This window comes from Asterias amurensis, chromosome 21, assembly GCF_032118995.1.
Source record: "Asterias amurensis chromosome 21, ASM3211899v1".
Taxonomy (NCBI): domain Eukaryota; kingdom Metazoa; phylum Echinodermata; class Asteroidea; order Forcipulatida; family Asteriidae; genus Asterias; species Asterias amurensis.
Window position 1 is genome coordinate 12,343,346 of NC_092668.1, and position 19,955 is coordinate 12,363,300.

The 19,955-nt window shown below is 39.9% G+C and overlaps 2 protein-coding genes across 2 annotated transcripts; one reads left to right on the forward strand and one right to left on the reverse strand.

The window, feature by feature from the left end:
- Nucleotides 1–2,824: 2,824 nt before the first annotated feature.
- On the forward strand, nt 2,825–10,375 carry LOC139952925 (uncharacterized). Its single transcript, XM_071952248.1, has 2 exons — nt 2,825–3,373; nt 7,795–10,375. The coding sequence occupies exon 2, from the start codon at nt 7,932–7,934 to the stop codon at nt 9,381–9,383; it is 1,452 nt and encodes a 483-aa protein (XP_071808349.1). The 5' UTR covers nt 2,825–3,373; nt 7,795–7,931; the 3' UTR covers nt 9,384–10,375.
- A 2,331-nt stretch (nt 10,376–12,706) lies between these two features.
- LOC139952928 (protein Wnt-8c-like) lies at nt 12,707–18,038 on the reverse strand. Its single transcript, XM_071952252.1, has 6 exons — nt 17,864–18,038; nt 17,196–17,232; nt 15,617–15,755; nt 14,829–14,957; nt 14,247–14,389; nt 12,707–13,657 (listed from the first exon to the last, which is right to left on the reverse strand). Exons 1-6 carry the CDS (start codon nt 17,944–17,946, stop codon nt 13,130–13,132), a joined length of 1,059 nt encoding a protein of 352 aa, XP_071808353.1. The 5' UTR covers nt 17,947–18,038; the 3' UTR covers nt 12,707–13,129.
- Between the last annotated feature and the right edge of the window lie 1,917 nt (nt 18,039–19,955).

Here is a 19,955-nt window from a genome sequence, read left to right on the forward strand (position 1 = left end):
TGTTAATATAAACACATATTGTTTAAAAGGGCGTAGCGATTAGCCTTGATATTTTTTATTCAGACACAATCAAGTTCAATCAGAACAAACAAACACCCCAACAAACAAACAAACTATTTTGCCTGGGTATAAACAAATTCGCTTGCTGGGCTATTCACTATTTGTTGTCCCATGTCCGTGATGCAAGTATATAAGCTGATAGCGAACCACATCCAGCTGTGTTGTAAACCCTTTGTGGGCTGGACAAATGTGAAAAATATAAAAGTTCACGCACAATCCGAACTGACGTCTGCAGCTTCGGCTACGGCTGTTTCTATAGGTGTTGCTGAGGATGTCCTATACCTCAACGCATGATCACGCTGAAACCTAGCCGTAGCTGTTATAGCCGCCTATTCGAATATGGCCTGAATTTGGTGAATTGAAGAGATATTTGGCAACCCTTTCCCCCCCCCCCCCCTATTGTGTCTTCATTGTTTTCTTGGAATTTCAGGAATGCGTCAGAGGGTTTAAGGCGAGGTAACATACCTCTCAATCAAGAAGAAAAGGGTGTGTGATAGACTGGTACCCTGTCTCTATCTGCAAGGATAAAGACGGGTATACTTGCTTGTCAGAACAAGTGATTTCATTGGATAAATTGATTTCAATGGATTTGCGTTTTGATTGGTCGGTGGTGACGTTTGGCAACTGCACTTGCGGTCATCTGCATTATGGTATATGTATGTAGGTGAAAGGTGATTATGGACTGGGCATGGGATCGACCTATAGGCTCGAGGCCACTCTCTGGCGTAATTCACAAGCCTCGAAGTGTGACGTCAGGTGTTCAGACCAAGTGGGTGTATGAGGTATGGGACAATATTTAGGGAACCATTGCTGACACATTTTGGCATGGAATATGGAATAGATGTCTGATGGAAGCCTCTTTTTCAGCCCTTGCATTTTCTCTGTGGATTACATCTCAAACACTAAGCAGTGCCAGAGAACCCTAAAAGGTAAAGCAATAGGCTAGTTTTTTGTAAACGTAATGCTGAATTGTATAGGCAGCACTGTACTATAGTGGGTGCGTTCGTTTAGCCTTCCTGGGTCGACCCCGGTGTGTGGCGGTGCTGTTTTTTTTTTTTTTTTTTTTTTTTTCAGGACGAACGTGGGTAATTATCTGCACACGTTCGTCCTGGAAAAAAAATGCCACACACCGGGGTCGACCCGGGGAAGCTAAACGAACGCACCCAAAGAAAGATACAGCAAAGACAAGTGAAAGTTCCACTGAATACAGTGTCTACCTTCCTGAAAACACCCAAAGAAACTATGTAGGGCCTACTGTATATATTTTATTTCACACAAGCCTCGTATCAATTTACGTTTAGCAGGCGACATTGGTAAGATTATACATTATTTTCGTGTCAATCAGAGAAAATTACCGTTTAATGCTTCTAATGGTGATGATTCAACAGAGGGCGCTGTCAGACGTAGTTGGTTCACAGTCCGCCGTATTGTGAAGGGGGGGGGGGGGGGTGGCAGTTTCTCCGGGGAACAGAATCTTCTTCCACGCCGGTCATCATAGCTTTATTCATGGGGTAAAATGCTTTACCAAGGAACGTTTGGTCCACTATACTTTGAAAGTCAGACCGGTGAAAATTGTAGCTGTGTAATAAATTAAGTGAGCACAGAGTTGTTGTACAGAAGCTCATTTTCGCCATATGAATAAAACAAAACTCTCTCTTGTCGTGTACGTACATGATGTATTATGTACGTGCGCGATAAGTTTGGATTTATCGTGTACGTACATGATCGATAAGTGATCATGTGCGTACACGATAAATTTCGAATTGTCGTGTACTTAAAGGCAGTGTACACTATTGGTAATTACTCAAAATAATTATTAGCATAAAACCTTACTTGGTGACGAGTAATTGGGAGTTGTTGATGGTATAAAACATTGTGAGAAACGGCTCCCTCTGAAGTGCCATAGTTTTCGAGAAAGAAGTAATTTTCCACGAATTTGATTTCGAGACCTCAAGTTTAGAATTTGAGGTCTCGCAATCAACCATCTAAGCGCACACAACTTCGTGTGACAATGGTGTTTTTTCTTTCATTATTATCTCGCAACTTTGACAACCAATTGAGCTCAAATTTTCACAGGTTTGATATTTTATGCATATATTGAGACACACCAAGTGAGAAGTACTATCCAGTGTCTTTAATGATCGATAAGTGATTGTGTACGAACATGATGCGTTTGGATTGATCGTGGATAACTTTCCGTATGGCGCCACCACTTTTTCACTCATTTTTACAAAAAGGGATATCTCATTGAGGTAAATTAGATACTATATATTTCATTTCGAATGAAAAAGTGGTGGCGCCATGCGGAAACTTTTCCCAGATTAGGATAAAAAAATACGTAAAAGTTGAGGCTGTCACTTCTATTTATTTCTGACGTAAAACATGAGCCCTGTGATGTTTGAAGCTTTGCATGGTGTGAATAGTAAGAATGAACGGTTTCATTCTTATGAGCTCTTAAATTATTCACAGGGCCTCATTGATAAACACAATATCTTACATGCAACTCAACTACTATAGACAGTTACATGCAAATTGGTTTCTCTTCTAGCAATGGTAATCAATTTATGAATAATTAATGAGCAGATCGGTTGGAATTCACCTTTTTCAAGAACGATCCCGATCTCAATACATTGATATTGATTATCTTTATCAAGTCGCCCTCGGCCCTAAGCGATGGGGGGCCGAGATGGACAAAAGAAGAACATCGCAACATCAATTCCATATAAACAAGTCACAATCGAACGCTCTTTCTGGTACACTCACAGTCACACTGCCTGCTGCCTGCCCCCATGTACGACAGCGCTAACCCTTTAGCCCTTGCACACAGCAGTTCGTCCCTAAGGAGCTAATGTTTTCCCGGAATAAATAAGGAAACGTTAGGTTGTCAGAACGCTCGTGTCTTCTTCAAACGCCTAGGTGACTTGTCTACTTCAGTTTGCCAAGTTGGACCCGCTCTCTCTGCCTGTGTTTGATTGTTTTAATCAACATCATAACGTGTGCTGTTTGCATGCCGTGGAGTGCGATGTTATAACTGTCTCACTCTCTACTCTACTCTTATTGCCGTTGCTCGGATGCAGGTAAATCGCAGTTAGCAACCCGGAGGTGGGATTTGCTTTATCAATAGCGAGAAAAAAACGAACTCGAATCTGATATGGGTTTGTGATAACGCCACCTGTAATGATAGATTATAACAGCTTTGGTGGATAGGGAAATAATAAGTCGGTTTAACTGGTGATGAGACAACGCAGTTCTGAAGCTACCTTGCACATGCTGATGACGTAGTTCTACTACTGACACCATCGTCAAAACAAAGGTAAGAAAGCTATCAACTTGTCCCCAATCTTGAACTTCGAATTGCACTGGGGTAGAATTTGAAGGGTGATTATTAAATGTAGTGGACAATATTGGTAATTACACATTACATAATTGTGAGCATCACAACGTACTTGATAACGGACAATAGAAATATGGTGGTAGTATAAAACAGTGTGAGAAACTGCTCCCTCTGAAGTAAACGTGTTTTTTTTTTTAGACAGAGCTAGTTTCTCACTCAAATATTAAAAGACATCAGGACTGAAATTTTAGGCATTTGAAAGCGCACACATTAATTTGTGCAAAAAGGGTATTTTTCTGTCATTATTCTCTTGCATCGATGAATTGAGTCAACATTTTCACAGATTGGTTTGTTTATGCGTATAATATTAGCCTATACACCACTAGTCTCTAACAGTTACCAATAATGTGTCCTGGGGTGGATTTCACAAAGGTAGTCCTAACTTAGGACTAGTCCTAAGCAATGCTAAGAGATAGGACTGGTCCTAAGTTAGGACCAGTAACTCAAACTAACTTAGGACTGGTCCTATCTCCTAGCATTGCCTAGGACTAGTCCTAAGTTAGGACTACCTTTGTGAAATCCACCCCGATGCCTTTAATGACATCGCTTTAAAGGATTTGGGTACTTTTTGTAACACAAAACACAATGTCCACAGATTTACATAAAACTGACAGCACCGTTTGAAGACAATGACAGTAGAAAGCGTACCTTAAAATATTAGTTGCTGAGGTGCTGTAGTTTTTTTCAGAAATGAGTAAAATAACTGAGTCATGAAAATACGTTTTTACATGCTAAAATAATCTTCGTCTCATGTTCACTGAGACGAAAATTATTTTCATGACACTGTTTTACTCATTTCTCAAAAACTACAGCACCTCAGCAACTAATATTTTCAGGGAAGCTTTCTACCATCATAATCTAAATACGATGTAAGTTTAGTGTAAATCTGTAGATATTCTGTTATTAATTTGTCCTACACAAAGCACATAACCCTTTAAGGGAATACCCCATGCAGTCCAAAACTTCGAGGAAGTAAAAAAATTCCATTATTTGGGTGTTCTATTACACACCTCGTCTGGCTAACATAAATAGCCATAAGTCATAGTGTAGTTATTTCTGTAGTCTTTGTTGGTTTGTTCCATTGACCTCTCAAGCATCATAATGTCATATGAAATAATAAATTGGTGTCCTAAATCAATGCTGCTTGTTTTTCGGTCGGTCTTCATCTTCTGAAAAATGGTGGAAGACCCTATGAAGTAGGCCCTACATTTTGTGCTGGAAATATGGATTGCACTTTGTTGCATTTCAGTTTGGCCAGATCGAATGTTAAATATTGACAAAACAACAATATGTGACCCCCCCCCCCCCCCCCGAGAAAAAATAAAATAAAAAATAAATAAATAATGAAACATTAAATCTGCGTTAAAGATACAGGATAATTGGTAGAGCTGGCAAAATAATCAATTACTGTGTTCATGTTTTATGTGATCCACTAAGACAACTACCATTCTATTTAAAGGAACACGTTGCCTTGGATCGGTCGAGTTGGTCTTTGAAAACGTGTGTAACCGTTTGTTATGACATGCACATGGGTATAAAGATGTAAAAGTAGAATACAATGATCCACACAAACATGCCTCGAAATTGCACGGTTTTCCGTTTACCTCGTCGACTAACACAGTCGGCCAGTTATGGGAGTCAAAATTTTGACCCCCATAAATGGCCGACCGTGTTGGGTTGCACAATAAAGGGCAAACCTCGCAATTTCGAGGCAAACTTGTGTGGATCATTGTATTCTACTTTTAAAACATCTTTCTAACCATATGCATTTTATAAAAAATGGTTACAAACGCTTTGTATAGACCAACTCGTCCGATCTAAGGCAACGTGTTCCTGTAATACGTTTTTACATGCTAAAACTGAGACGAAAATTATTACTTTTACTCATTTCTCAAAACCTACAGCACCTCAGTAAGTAAAATTTCAAGGGAAGCTTTCTACTATCATAATTTTTAAACTGTGTAAGTTTAATGTAAATCTGTGGACATTGTGTTTTTTGTTAGGAAAAAGTATCATACCCTTTAAGGGAATACCCCTTGCAGTCCCAAACTTCGAGGAAGTAAAACATTCCTTTATTTGGGTGTGATATTACACACCTCGTCTGGCTAACATAAATAGCCATAAGTCATAGTGTAGTTATTTCTGTAGTCTTTGTTGGTTTGTTCCATTGACCTCTCAAGCATCATAATGTCATATGAAATAATAAATTGGTGTCCTAAATCAACGCTGCTTGTTTTTTCGGTCGGTCTTCATCTTCTGAAAAATGGTGGAAGACCCTATGAAGTAGGCCCTACATTTTGTGCTGGAAACATGGATTGCACGTTGTTGCGTTTGAGTTTTGCCAGATCGAATGTTAAACATTGAAATTCATTTTCATCAAATAATAAACCACAAGGGAAATCACACAAAACAACAATCTGTTACCCCCCCCCCAAAAAAAAAAAAAATAAAAAAAAAATTAAAAAAATGAAACATTAAATCTGTGAAAATTCAGTCGAATTCTGCGTTAAAGGTATATACAGGATAATTGGTAGAGCTGGCAAAATAGTCAATGACTGTGTTCATGTTTTGTGTGATTACTAAGACAACTACCATTCTGCATTCTGTTTAAATGTCCCTCTTTGCTCAAAAGTATAGTGAAGCACAACTAAAGTTCAACAACCAGTTGTTCTATACACATGCCAGTCTGCATATAAATTACTTCATGACAGAAACCACTGAGCAAACGCCTGCCAGACTAGTCTGTTACATTCTATAAAGTATTAGACCATTTTCGAAATTGTTTTTGTGAGTTTGATACGACTAAAACATGCTTATTTACAGCTGTATGGCAAACGAATAATAATGAATGACAAATTGATATTATAAGTAAATAATATCATAATCTAAGCGGATTTGATATTGCGAAATATTTTTGTAATCTTCGTATGCTGGGTTTCCCCTTTGTTGAGGTTTATGATAATATTGTTGACCTTATGTATCTGCATGCGGATCTTGATTGCTTTAAATACTTGGAAATTAAATTCAATATAAAACAAAATTACAGGAAACTTGTGGGCATGTAGCATAATATTACAAAGAGTGTGGCCCTCGGGTAGAATAATAAAAACTCAAATAACTTGAACACGGGCTGTCGTATTTTGATCAAAATACTCTCTTAATAAAGCCATTGGACACTTTCGGTAAACAGTATTGTCCAAGGCCCACACTTCGTGTATCACAACTTCTTTTTATAAAATAACAAACCTGTGAAAATTTAGGCTCAATCGGTCATCGGAGTCGGGAGAAAATAACGGGAAAACCCACCCTTGTTTCCGCACGTTTCCTCGTGTCATGATATGTGTTCAAAATAATTCGCAATTCTCGCTATCGAGAATTTATATTGTTTTAATGTTTTCTCAAAAAGTAAAGCATTTCATGAAATAATATTTCAAGGGAAGTCTTTCACCATTACCTTCTGTAAACCCTGTCAGTTATTTGTAAATCTGTGAACTTTTTTTGTTCTGTACCGAAAGTGTATAATGGCTTTAAAAAAACTCTTGCAACCTTATCTTGTTATAAAATCATAATGCCACCATAAAAGTTAACGTCTCACTCAATGGTAACAATTTTATATCATTATTTACTCTTTATTATCTTGGTCAACAACCGGTCGTGTGGAAGTCCCATCGCAACAGTAAAATTCTCAGAAAAGGATCAAGTTTTGACAACGTCTTCAATTAAACCCAAGACCGTCTTGACTAATCAAATGCCTCAGTAGTTCCTCACAAACGTATCCATGAACATCGGCCTTGTTCCACATTTCAATCCTTTAATCCTGTTCAGTGATGAAATAGGATTAACTTAACAACCTTGGAGTTTGGCTAGACAACGTCGATCCGTGACTTTTTAACCCACAGTGATTTTGTTACAGAGCCCATCGCACAAACTCGTAAATTAGCACCAATAACACTTAAAAAACCTCCAGAGATGTTGTGTACTTAACTGTTAAAGTATACTTAAGAATACACGCACACGTGCTTTCCATGTGAACTAGCTTTGGGATGAGCATCCCCGACCGCCATTGTATTTTTATGACTCAATTAAGTTGTTTGCTGGTGCCGGTTTTCCATTCATTCAAGTCTTTTGTTAAGTAAGTAACGTACCTATACTTCATTGTATTGTATAGACAACATCAACCCCAGTGATCAAACGTAAACACGTTGGGTTGAAGCGAAACTCTGGTGTCAGTGTTTCATATTTCAGACGCCATTTTGTTGGGTTATCATGGAAGTGTACTGTAAAGATATGAAACTGCTAGTATGTGGAGTTACAATGTGTCTACTTTTGTTTGTTTTCAGATTCTTGATGCAACTGTGGAGTGATGCGATACTTTGAACAAAAAGCAAAGACTTGAAACAAAAGCACCACCTATATGGACGTACACGTGTGCTAGCGTGTTCTCGTTGTTTCTCACGTGAATATACCACCAGACATAATGACGGACGGCCAGGGCAGCACGGAGCGTCACTACCGACGATTGTTAGATAAACTGAAATCCCGCTCGAGTCGCATCTTCGTGAAGGCACAGATGCAGAACCGAACGCAGGAGACGAAGCTGAAAACTGTCGTCAAGATTCTGGAGAAAGATCGCGATTTGAGGATACGGAAGGCGCACGAGGGAATTTGGAAAGTGACCGATAAAGCTTGCCCGGTGCCCAGGTTGGAGAAGACAGAAGGCTTGCCGTCTTATCTGTCGTCACGGCCCAAAGCAACCACCTTACCTACCCCGGGCGAGCTAGCCTCCCTCCTACCCAAAAAGAGGGTCATCCAACGGCAGTATGCGGCAGAGCCAATCAGAGAAAAACACCAACCGCCTAAAGAGTATAGCAGGATCTCTAAAAGGAAACTGTCGACAATGACCCCTGACCAGGTTCAGATTAGACACTATCGAAAGGTTCTGAACGACTGGGAACAAAGACTAGAAACAACCGGAGAAGAAACGGCTGAGAAACCGGAAGTAGGAGACCATGTCGGAGGACTTGGTGCGTTAGAGGGATCTCAGGAGGAGGCATCCCAAAAGAAACCCATCGAGACAGACGGGTTCTCTACGGTTGCAGATAGTTCCGCAGCCGAGGAGTCAGTCAGAATGGTGATGAGGAAATTAGGCATACGCCCTCAATCGAGCCCCTTGTATTATTCCTCTCAGAGAACCAAACCGAGGAAAAAGCGCCCTCAGACGAGCATCGGGACTCAGTGTGACACAATCATCGAACAGAAATACGAATCTAAAAGTAAAGTACTGAAAACCAACTATCTGGACATGTACAAAATACAGATGAAAAACCACGTGACACGCATGAAAACAAAGGGTGTGATGCCAGCACCTTCAATACGCGTGGATGAAAGTGCACAACAAAAGCCCGCCAAATCAGCAGCAGGGATGTCCCGTGCCACGACGCCCTCTAAATCGCCAAGTAAGTTCGCAGCAGCCCCGTTCATCCCCGAAACGCGCGGTATCAAAACGCCCGCCAAAATGGACACGCGCTCCTCCTCAACGTTGATGCAACAGACCGCTTCGTCCTCCTTGCGCAAGACTCCCCGAATGCGCAGGGCCAGCAAGCAGCTCATGAATATGTCTGCCTTCGATCAACTTCACGACGAGGTGAAACAGATACAATCCTACAGAAGTTTTAGGCGGGAATCTCTGCAAGTAGACGACCCAGACGTGGCAAACATGGACGACGTTGAAAATGGAGAATTGTTTGAGGAGATGAAACGATGTCGGTACATTCGGTGGACGAAAGATGACGAAGCAATAATTGAAGAAATGAACGAAAATGAACCATTGCAGAGCCAGCTTGCTTTACTGACTCTCAAATATACACCGGAGAAGACTCCATCGAAGAAAAAAACTGCATGGGAAACCATGCAAAGTGATGTGAATTAGATGAAAGTTTATGTTTAAAAATCAAGGTATAGACCATGTGAAGTCTGTTTACAGCAAGTGTGACCTTGTACATTTATGGAGTATTCTGGCAGGCAAGATACTACACTGGTCCTATGGGAAAATTGACATTTTGTGTCATAATTTCCACATAAACCCAAGAGTTGACCAAGTAAAAGCTGGACAAGTTTTGAGATGCGCCCCCTTTGATCATATCAAAAGTTGATAGGAATTAGACAGTGCAATCTCCATAAAATATTTTTTTATATTATTTGTTCCTTTAGGCTGTGTACAAATCATGCCTGCGGGCAGGAAGTCCAGCCTAGGGCTCTTTTGTTTGTGATGTCACAGATCACATCGTCTATACGTTTGGTAAAATAAATGACAATAAAAAAACCTTTTAGAAGTCTACAGCAGCTTCCGATAGCGCATGTACATTGTTTAAAGCATTTTGGAACAGTTTTTAGTTCGAAGTAATGTGGCTATGTAAAAAGATGCCAGTTGTCATGGCCACAAATTTGAATCTGAGAAGCGTTACCGTGGTTACTCTTCTCAGATTGTGCATTCCTATTAGGGATTATTCTTCCTGTGGATTTCCGGCGAAGAAAATTGTGACCAAATCGAACAGTTCCAAAAACCAGACTTTAACTTTGCCTTATAAGAATTTTTCTTATAGGTTTTCCTTGCAAATCTTAGCAGAAGCTAATTCACTTCTTGAATTCAAATGCATGCATTATTCCTTTCGAAGTCCATTTCTTACTCATTGCTTTCTTGTATAACATTAAATTGCGTTTTGAAATATTATTTCTGTCTTCTCATTCAAGTTCGTTTCTGCTTGTTGATACGGCAGAGCAATTAAATTTCTAAAACGAAATTTAGTGTTAACCCTGCTAAATATAGAACGATTTTTGTTTAAATTTATCAGGAACACTTAGCGTGTTCTAAAAAGTAGTGTCTCAATCAAACTGAAGTTGGTTCTTAATAAAACACTTAAACCTCTGCCATTAAACGAGAAGGTGTGATTTAATATTCATAAATACGTCAGACAGTTTCGTTATTCCTATTGGTGGAGAGCGCGTCACGTGGGGTGTTGATAATGACTTGGGGCCAATTTCATAGAGCTGCTTAAGCAAAAAATTTGCTTAAGCACGAAAATAGCTCGCTTATTGTAAACATGCCATATAATTTACATTGGTTATGACTAGTATTTAGCTGTTGTTTACTTAGCATAACAATTGAGTGGAGTCTTGGCCGGTAATCTGATTTTACTAAGCAATGAATTTTTTGCTGAAGCAAAATTTTGTGCTTAAGCAGCTCTATGAAATTGGGCCCAGCTGGAACTGTTTATAACCGATTGTTTTCGGATATCATTTGTGCCGCATGGTGCACAACCTCGTTCCCCGGGGGTGAATGATCACGCCGCGCCATTAAGAAGTGGGGATACGTAGACTCTGAAGACGACCTGCATAATGTATAAAGACAGAGCCACAAACTATGGATCACCTTCTGAGATGCCTCCTACTGGAGCAAGAATGCAAGATTGTGGACTTTGCAGAATACAGTGACAGCTGAAGCACAATATCCAGTGTGTGTTGACACGATAAGAAGTTACACTAAAAGTTGACAGCTAATAAATGACAACCAAAACAAAAGATCCACACCACATCAGTAACGCATAGCGTGTTCTAAATATTGAGGTATTATCAACCGTTTAAACACCCCACATCTTTACAAGTAATGCCCAACTAGGAACCCATAACCGTTGGTGGGTAGTAATGCCCAACTATAGATACCCATAACCGTCGTATTGTAATGCCCAACTAAACTGCGCCAATAAAGTATCTAAACACTTACAAATAGTCAGATTTATCGGAACCTGAATTAGTATGCCAAAGAATAATTATTCATTTTTGTTCACCGTTAATTTCTGCACATTTTGACACATCTTGTGTTGCGCTACGATGTTGTTTGGTGGATTTATGGACACTTGAGTGGCTTAAGGTCGAATTTCAAAAGTTGCAAAAGCCCCTATTCACCCCAATTCCAGAAGGGAACTCACACAAGCATCACACACAGACAAAATCAAGACAAAAGACACAAACTCGTTTCGTTTACTTGACCAGGAAGTTTATGGCCGTATCTTTAACTCTAAAACTGCTGATATCCTGTCTCAATACTTGGTGTGTCCTCCATCACTGTTAACGGCAAGGAGTCGTCTTCTCATACTCCAAACGAGACATCTGATCTGTCCCTGGTCAATCCCCTGCCATTTCCTGATCAGGGTGCGTCGCAATCCCTCGAGAGTGGTGTCAGGCTTGATGGACTTGTTCACTTTCTTCTGCTGCAGAAGTCACACTCGGGCGGCCACTCATTGGCAGGTTGTCCACATTTCCCTGAGCTTGGTAGCCATTCCACCATTTTACTGACCGTCGCTGGTGACGTTCCAACTTGATGAGCTGCAGCTCGAATCGACATACCGGCTTCTATCAAACCAACGATCTGTCCTCTTTCCTGTTTGGTCAGTTGAGCCATCTTTCCTGTTATCTTGAAACACCTTTCCCTGTCTTACCATAATCAGGGATTCTGGCTCTTAACCCATTTTGTTGTATGCCTCCCATCTTTGACCCCTTTGCTTGGTTACTGACAATTATTGCTGATGTTCATTGCAACCGATTTATCCTAAACGCGACAAACAAATCATTTATAAAAGGCGGGCAAAAGAAACGCTGATCTTACTCGTCACAATACAACGATTTAGCTCGAATAGGGGCTTTTGCAACTTTTAAAATTCGACCTTAAGCCACTCAAGTGCCCATAAATCCACCAAACAACATCGTAGCGCAACATAAGATGTGTCAAAATGTGCAGAAATTAACGGTGAATAGAAATGAATAATTATTTTTTGGCATACTATTTCAGGTTCCGATATATCTGACCATTTGTAAGTGTTTAGATACTTTATTGGCGCAGTTTAGTTACCCACAACCGGTGTGTACAAATGCCCGACAGGTAGCCATAACCGGTGGGTAGTATTGCCAACTAGGAACCTATAACCGGTGGGTGGTAATGCCCAACGTGGAACCTATAACCGGTCTGTAGAAATGCCCAACTTGGAACCCCTAACCGTCGCATTGTAATAATGCCCAACTACGTACACAACCGGTGTGTAGTAGCATCTTAAACCAGAGTCTTGTAGAAATGCCAAACTATCTACCAAAAATTGTATATTGTACGTGTATTTGCCCAAGTTTACTACCTAAACTTTAAGGAAACACCCTTTTAAAACATAATAATAACAACTGAAACTGACTTTGTTTTCTAACATTTTATTGTAAACAACAATACACGTGCACAACAATGAAATTCTAAAGTGAATGCTTACTTTAAAAGTCTTGAAAAGTTGTTAAGATGTTTGCTTTGGAAAAGTACTGAGTGTACACATCGGTGTATGGGTAAAAAACCAAAATTAATGTTTGGTTTGAAAAAAAAATGTAATTTAAGTTTCAATGTACAAATACTTTGCGAAAGTTTAACTTATGAAGAATGAATTTGTGGTCATGCGAATGTAAAATTTTCCTAACGGAATATCAACAGGAGTTGTTTACATTTAATAGTAATTAATCGGTCTATAAAAATGTACATATTTACAAAAATCAATAAAGTACCAGAACTGGAGGCTCCATAATAACATTGAGTTAATCAAAAAATAAAGTTGGCAAATCCTAAGAGTTCTTTGCCACAAGAGGGCGCTAACGTCTGGTTCTAGTCTCGCTCTTCCGTGCGCATGTCAGCTTGGTAACTTCCCGCGTGCATGTCTCGCACTGAACCTCACAACACCAATGGAATTTACAGTTACAACTGGACGAGACTACGACTTTCGTCCGCCTCACACCAAGTCCGCACGATGTACAGAGCCGCTTGCAGCTTCTAGCCTCCCATTCAGTCACTTCATCACCTCCTCGTCCACGCAAGCATTCCCGATCTAAGGTCCCTACAGCACCGATGGTAGAGTTGAGCTGACAGTAGTTAGGCGACAGCTCGAGGAAGACTAGGTCACTCTTGTCTACAGGTTCGGCGTCCTTGGCTTCCTTGGGTTTGATGTCGGTGGGGAAGAGGTTGCCGTTGATGTAGTCTACCAACACAGCCGTTTCGTAGCGTTTGCGAAGGGCCTCGCCGATGATGTCAAAGGCACCGAGTTGATCCCAGCAGGTCTGGATGGAGCAACTACCGGAGACACCATGACATTTACAGCGACGGTTGAGGGTCTGACGAACAGCCTGTGATAAGGAAGAAAAGGGGGTAAAATTAGTCACAGCCAAAATTAATAACACTATAAAACTTTGTTTCCTTGCGCGCTTTTGCTTACAACCAATACTCAGCAATAAGTGATATTCATTTAAAATATTTCAGCCAGTGGTTAACGAAGAAAATGTGTCAAATTACGGTCAAATAGATAAGTTGTTTATTTGCTTGCATGTTGCTTATTATTCAAATCGGAGCAGTCAATTCAAACTCTGGACCGAACCATTCGTCCGCCTCAGAACTACATGCATACAAGGTCGTGTATGATGATTTTCTTTACATAAAAAATGTCTATAAATTTAGAGAAAAATTCCACACACAAATACTTAATACTTTCATGACCAATTTTGATCACTAAGCCCCACTTAGTGGGGGACAGTCTTTTAAAGGTGTCACAAACTTAACTTGTCATTCTTTAGCATACATGTTGACAATTGTAGAGGACCTTAGGCTTAAATCCATACGCCGTTCGTTCAGAATGTTTAGGCCATCGGAAAGAAAAAGCCTGGAATTCACTGCAGACAAGAGGGGTTATTTCTTCCGAGGGACTGAAACGAGTCTTACCTTTCGACCGATGTCATTGTTGTGCAGATTCATCAAGGCCAGCGCATCCTCCCCCTGCTCCATCCCATCTACGAACACCTTTGAGATCCTCTCGCCAAACTTGATGTTGTCACTGCAGCCACCCCACTGCCAACCATCACCACCTGAGGGAAATAATGTGGAGTTTTATTTGAGTTAAAATGAAAACAAAATACATCACAGGACATGGAAACAAGTTTTTACGGAGATTATGAACATACTTGTTTAACGTCCATTGCGTTGGTTAAACACAATGGTATTATGCGATCAAAAATTATGTGATGACGTCACTGTGCACACAAGATTGGTATTCAACAAGATTTTGAACTTAATTTCCTCATTAATGAAAAACATTTTTAATTGCTTCGTCAGGAAACTTGGTAAAAAGCAACTTAGTTGTAAAGGTAAAGAACCGTCTCGGTACTAAGCTCTAGCTTCACAAGAATGATATGCTTCACATTTTGTTGGGATACACCATTGATAAAACTGGTCTTTGACAGATAGCAATTGTGTCCAAATAACATGCCAACTAAATATTTTTCCTTTTAAGTTAACAATCCTTACCTTCTTTGCCCCCTCTCTTGGCCTCGTCACAGCCGCAGTTTTCGAAGTTACCCAAGGAGCAGTTCCGGGTCAGCGAGTACATGACCCCTGCCGAGCTAATGGCGTGGACAAAAGACATCTCTCTGGTCGCTGCAAAGGAAGAACGGTAAATACAAAACAAAGTTAAAACATGACTCCTTAGAGTTCTGGCTTGGCAACTTCACTTGAAGCTTTATCTGGTAAGGAGGAAGCCTTTGACTAGTGTAAAAAAATTGTGAGAAACGAGTTAGAAAGAGGTATTTCTCTCTTAAAATGTTTGAATATGAAAAGCCTTTTTCAAGCAACTGACTGGAAGCACACACAATAATTGTGCAAAAGTGTCTTTTTTCATTCCATTATTCCCCTTCTCGTTCGGTGACCAAGAACAAAAACTTTCACAGATTGCTCATGTTATGCATAAAATGTTGGGATACTGGTCGTTGACAATTACCCAAGGTGACACATTAAACTACTGGAATCAGTAAATAAAAACGGGGACGTTCTATTTTAGATGCACACAGACGATAAATAAATGTTTTAGAAAGTCAACAAATTCTCACTAAAGATTTACACTTTAAAACTTATTGCTGTGGAAACAGTAAATATATGTATACAAAAAGGTTTGGTATTTTTTTTTTAGGCTACATGGACTTGAGGGGAAAGTTTCCATGGTTGTAGAGTTGCGATGTTCTTGGTGTTGGTCCGTGTAGTCTTTCGAAAATGTATGGGAAGAGTCAAACTCATTTACTGAAAAATCTGAGCGTACTTACGGAGTGGTTCGTTCAGGAGAGCTAGCGATCCCTCTGGACAGTTCCACCGGTCCCAAAGGAACCTTCGACGGCACTCCTTCATGGCTGTGACGGCCCCGGCACTCACGCTGTCGGAATACGTGATGTATCGCTGAATACTCTGGTTGGAAAAACAAAGAAAAAACATGATTAAGATAAGTTATAGAAAGTGGGGATTTCGTTTGCTCAAATAAATAACTGACGTTGCAAAAGGTGATCATTGCGATCAGATGACAAACCAAAATGACCAATATATAAAATGCAAATGATTTGGGATGACGCTTTGACACTCGAAGACTAACTAATACTATCTTGTCTTTGCTACGTTTTTGTAAAATTACAAAGCTAACCCAATGGGGACGCACGGTTAACTGATTCCTTAGCCTTTGAAAAAGTGTCTGAACTATCTGTGTGTTTTTTACGTTCCTATTTCGTAGAAAGTGTGTAATGACAAAATCGTCTCTTGAAGAAAGTTATGTCTGAAAAAGTTCGTTGCCATAAAAGGGAAATTTCTTGGCGCTCTTTTCATGAATTGGATTCAATTACAGCATTAAGTCCACCCTGGTTGATGAGTAATGTGAAACCATAGTGAAAGGGACTGTGGGTCCCTCCTCTATGGTGAAAACGAAGCCAGAATGCCAGGCTTGGAACCTTTGACTCACCGCGACATGAAGAAACCCATGGTTCATCGACTTAATCCCCACCCAATCCAACCAGGCCAAACAAAGCCCTTATTTTGTCAGTACGGTCAGCTAATTTACTGATTACTAAAGATCTTTGGACCGCCACCACAACGAATTACCCGATCGGTTTTGAACCTGTCGGGTGGGTGGTAGTTAATGATTGATGTTTCCTTTTCAACTGAGTATTAATTAACTGACCCTTGATGTAAAGAAGAGGTGGACAATCAAAGTAAAAGGTTGTTTGGAAACTTGTTAAAGTTCCACCCCCGGTTTACAAATAATCTTATTGAAAAAAAACATGACCCCACGCTGGGGGGGGGGGGGGGGGGTTCATACAAACTTTGACTAAAGGGATGTTCATTTTGGTATAGGGGTTTGAGTGAAGTTTTGTTGTGATCGGTTTGTGAGATGGGTTTATAAAAATGAGTCACGGGTAGTGCTCTAAACTTTGCCTTCGGGGAGTACTTATGACGAATGTAGGTTGTTCTTATGTGAGATTGATTCTACAGTCTTAGATTCTTCAAGAAAGTCTTTTTGAGTGGGTGCTGAGGGGGGTCAAACACCGTCTGGAAATGCCTGAGAAAAATAGACACATTAGGGGACAAAAGAGGCCATCCTTGGGGAACATGTCACATCCTGTCAGGTTTAGAGTACTGTCCTTTAAATCTTACCTCGAGGGGAAATGAAGATGAGTTTTCAAGAGAAAAACCAAACACACAACTTTTCAAAGGAACACTATGGATTTGTTTAAGTGTAGAGCAGTACCCACTGTAAGGGTTTTTTAGAAGCTCGTTCGGTTGAACTATGGGGGAAGAACAAAAATGGAAAGGACGTGACACGAAATTTCGAGAATTGAAGAGAATATTTTTGTTACTTACTTTGGAACCGGAGATGAGGAGGTTGCTGGCGGGCGACCTGGAATTTAAAAAAAAGATGATTGAAAGTTTAAGATAATGTTCACAATTCAAAGTTAAATTGGCGTTTACATAATGTCTTCGTTTCCGTCCGAGGATTAACAAAAAAATTACTTTGTAATGGATGTACAGATTGGCGGAAACTGACAAACTTAGTCGCAGAAAGAATTCCTGTTTGCTCTATAGTGTCATGAACCATAGGAAACCATAATGACTTTAACAATATTTTTGAGGCTCAACTCGTTGTGGTGTGAGTCGCAGGAAAAAATGTTCAGCATGTTAAAATCTTGTCCGTAATCTTGGTTGAAACAACCGAAATAAGTTTTTGATTTACAAATAGGGCCTACAGTTTTCTCCACCAAAGAAAATGTTCTTGTGTCAACTTAATGACCAGTAAGATTCGGACTAAAATGTGATAATGAGTGACAATAATTATGTGAGTGTATGTTCAATTTTTGTTGGAACTTTAATAAGAAATTCCATCTTGCTTCATTAAAACATGATTGCTTTCTTGGAAAGTTCATGGTCCGTTCGTAAAAGGAAAAAAGATGATCCAAAAAAGTTCGGCAAGCGCCGTGCTGTATATTTAATTAGCAAAATTAAATTAAATCAAAATATTTAAAGGTACTTACCATCCACGGTCAAACAATTGTCCTCCAATCGCAGCCAGCAAAGACATCGATAGGATGAAGTGGAAAATCCATCCGGCATACATGATGGCAAATTAACAAGAAACTAGCAAGAATAATTATAGGCAGTAGATGTAAATTCCCTAAGGATCGTTTTGATGAGATGTTGTCGACTTGAAGCCCGAGTTGAAACTGATGATGAAAGAACGTCTATCTTCTAGAAGTATCAGAGCAGCCAACAAAAGACGTCAATGACAAGTGATTTGATTCGCCGTGACAGGGCAAGTCTATCCACGCCCAACCAATCATGCGCGCCGTACCACTTGAATGCATCGGCACCTTCAAAGTCCACCACGGTGTTTAAAGGCTTAACGGCGTCTATGAGTTTGGAAGTAGCGACCCGCTGGGCACTCACGCGTTCGGGCGGCGGTGTGTTTCTGCCTTGCCCGCTCACAATAGCGGTGCTCCCGTTCACCCAAAGAACCGATTATCTTCAAACCGCGTATAGGTTTCAAAAGTAAGAGACTCCGTGGGTAATGATGCTTCTCTTTTCCCCCCAAGCGAAGGCCTCTTAAAATCCATTACATGGTAAACCTCGGACTTTCTTCTACTGAGAGTGGATTAGATGGCTATATTGTACTTCCATTTGGAGGGAAAAGGTTATTTGCAGAAATGACAAAGGAAATAACCTGGGCTATTTTCTGGTTTCTGATCCTCTCCGACGAGGGGTGTCACTCAAAAAATAAAAAGGACTTAGGCTGATAAGAAGTATCGAGTTATGCTACGCTTCTTGGGTTTGCAAAAAAAATCCGCTACTTATTAATTGTTTGGTCATAAGATTCTGAATGACGTCAGATTATTGGGCAATATCAAACAGATTTCTACCCGTCCTTGGCTTCTTAGGTTTGCAAACAAAAATATCCACTGCTTAAAGGCAGTGGACACTATTGGTAATTACTCAAAATAATTATTAGCATAAACCCTTTCTTGGTGACGAGTAATGGGGAGAGGTTGATGGTTGATGAGAAACGGCTCCCTCTGAAGTGCCATAGTTTTCGACAAAGAAGTAATTTTCTACTAATTTGATTTCGAGACCTCAAGTTTAGAACTTGAGGTCTCGAAATCAACCATCTAAACGTACACAACTTCGTTTGACAAGGGTGTTTTCTTCTTTCATTATTATCTCGCAACTTTGATGACCGATTGAGCTCAAATTTTCACAGGTTAGTTATTTTATGCATATGTTGAGATACACCAACTATGAAGGCTAGTCTTTGACAATTACCAATTGTGTCCACTGCCTTTAAATGATATGGGTTTCTTGAAATGAATTATTTAGTCATATAGGAGTCTGTATGACGTCAAACTATTGGGCAATATCAAACATATTTCCATCCGTCCTATGGCTGCTTGGAACAAGTATGTCACCGTGGTCAAATGGTTAGACTGCCGGACTTGCAATCACAAGGTTGTGGGTTCGAATCTCCCAGCTAACCGCTGCTTTCACAATGACTAGAATAATATGATCGTCTAGTTAACGAATCACAATTTCTTGATTCGCGTAATTCATAATCCAAGACGTTAAACCAATGTTTGCGAGAGAGATTGGCTGTTGCCAGCTTGGTGTTTATATCCCTTGTGAGAGTTTGCCGAGTTCCCTTGATGGGAAGATCATTCAAACAAACAACAAACAAGGTGTCCCTTGGCCTCATTGGAAAACCGTCTCCATTTTAGTCTGTTCGTCGCTACTATAGTTGCTCTGCCTCGAAGTGTCATTTTTAATATATTCTTTTAGATATGACCCTGCCAGGTCGTTCATAGATTTCAATAGATTTAGATATATATAATAGTTGAAATAGATTCATTAAATTATTTAATATATTATTAAACTTTTCTTCAAAGTTGACATCGAAATAGGTGACAAGAACCCCATTTTATAAACAGTAATGTTTTAGCTTGTTTCCGTATTAACTTGGTTGCATATGCCTAGATAATTGGTGGGGTTGGCTGTTTAGCACAATGAATAGTTCTCTTTTGAGATGACGGTTAAGTTAGTTTGATATTTTATTTTTGAACATTCACATCAATATTGTAC

What these genes read in the sequence shown, in the direction of transcription:
- LOC139952925 (XM_071952248.1), top strand. Translation starts at nt 7,932, where the DNA reads ATGACGGACGGCCAGGGCAGCACGGAGCGTCACTACCGACGATTGTTA.
- LOC139952928 (XM_071952252.1), bottom strand. Translation starts at nt 17,946, where the DNA reads ATGTATGCCGGATGGATTTTCCACTTCATCCTATCGATGTCTTTGCTG. An exon ending in CAATTGTTTGACCGTGGATG is followed by an intron (nt 17,233 to 17,863) that starts GTAAGTACCTTT and finishes TTTAAATTCCAG; the next exon opens with GTCGCCCGCCAGCAACCTCC. An exon ending in ACAATGACATCGGTCGAAAG is followed by an intron (nt 13,658 to 14,246) that starts GTAAGACTCGTT and finishes TCCTTATCACAG; the next exon opens with GCTGTTCGTCAGACCCTCAA.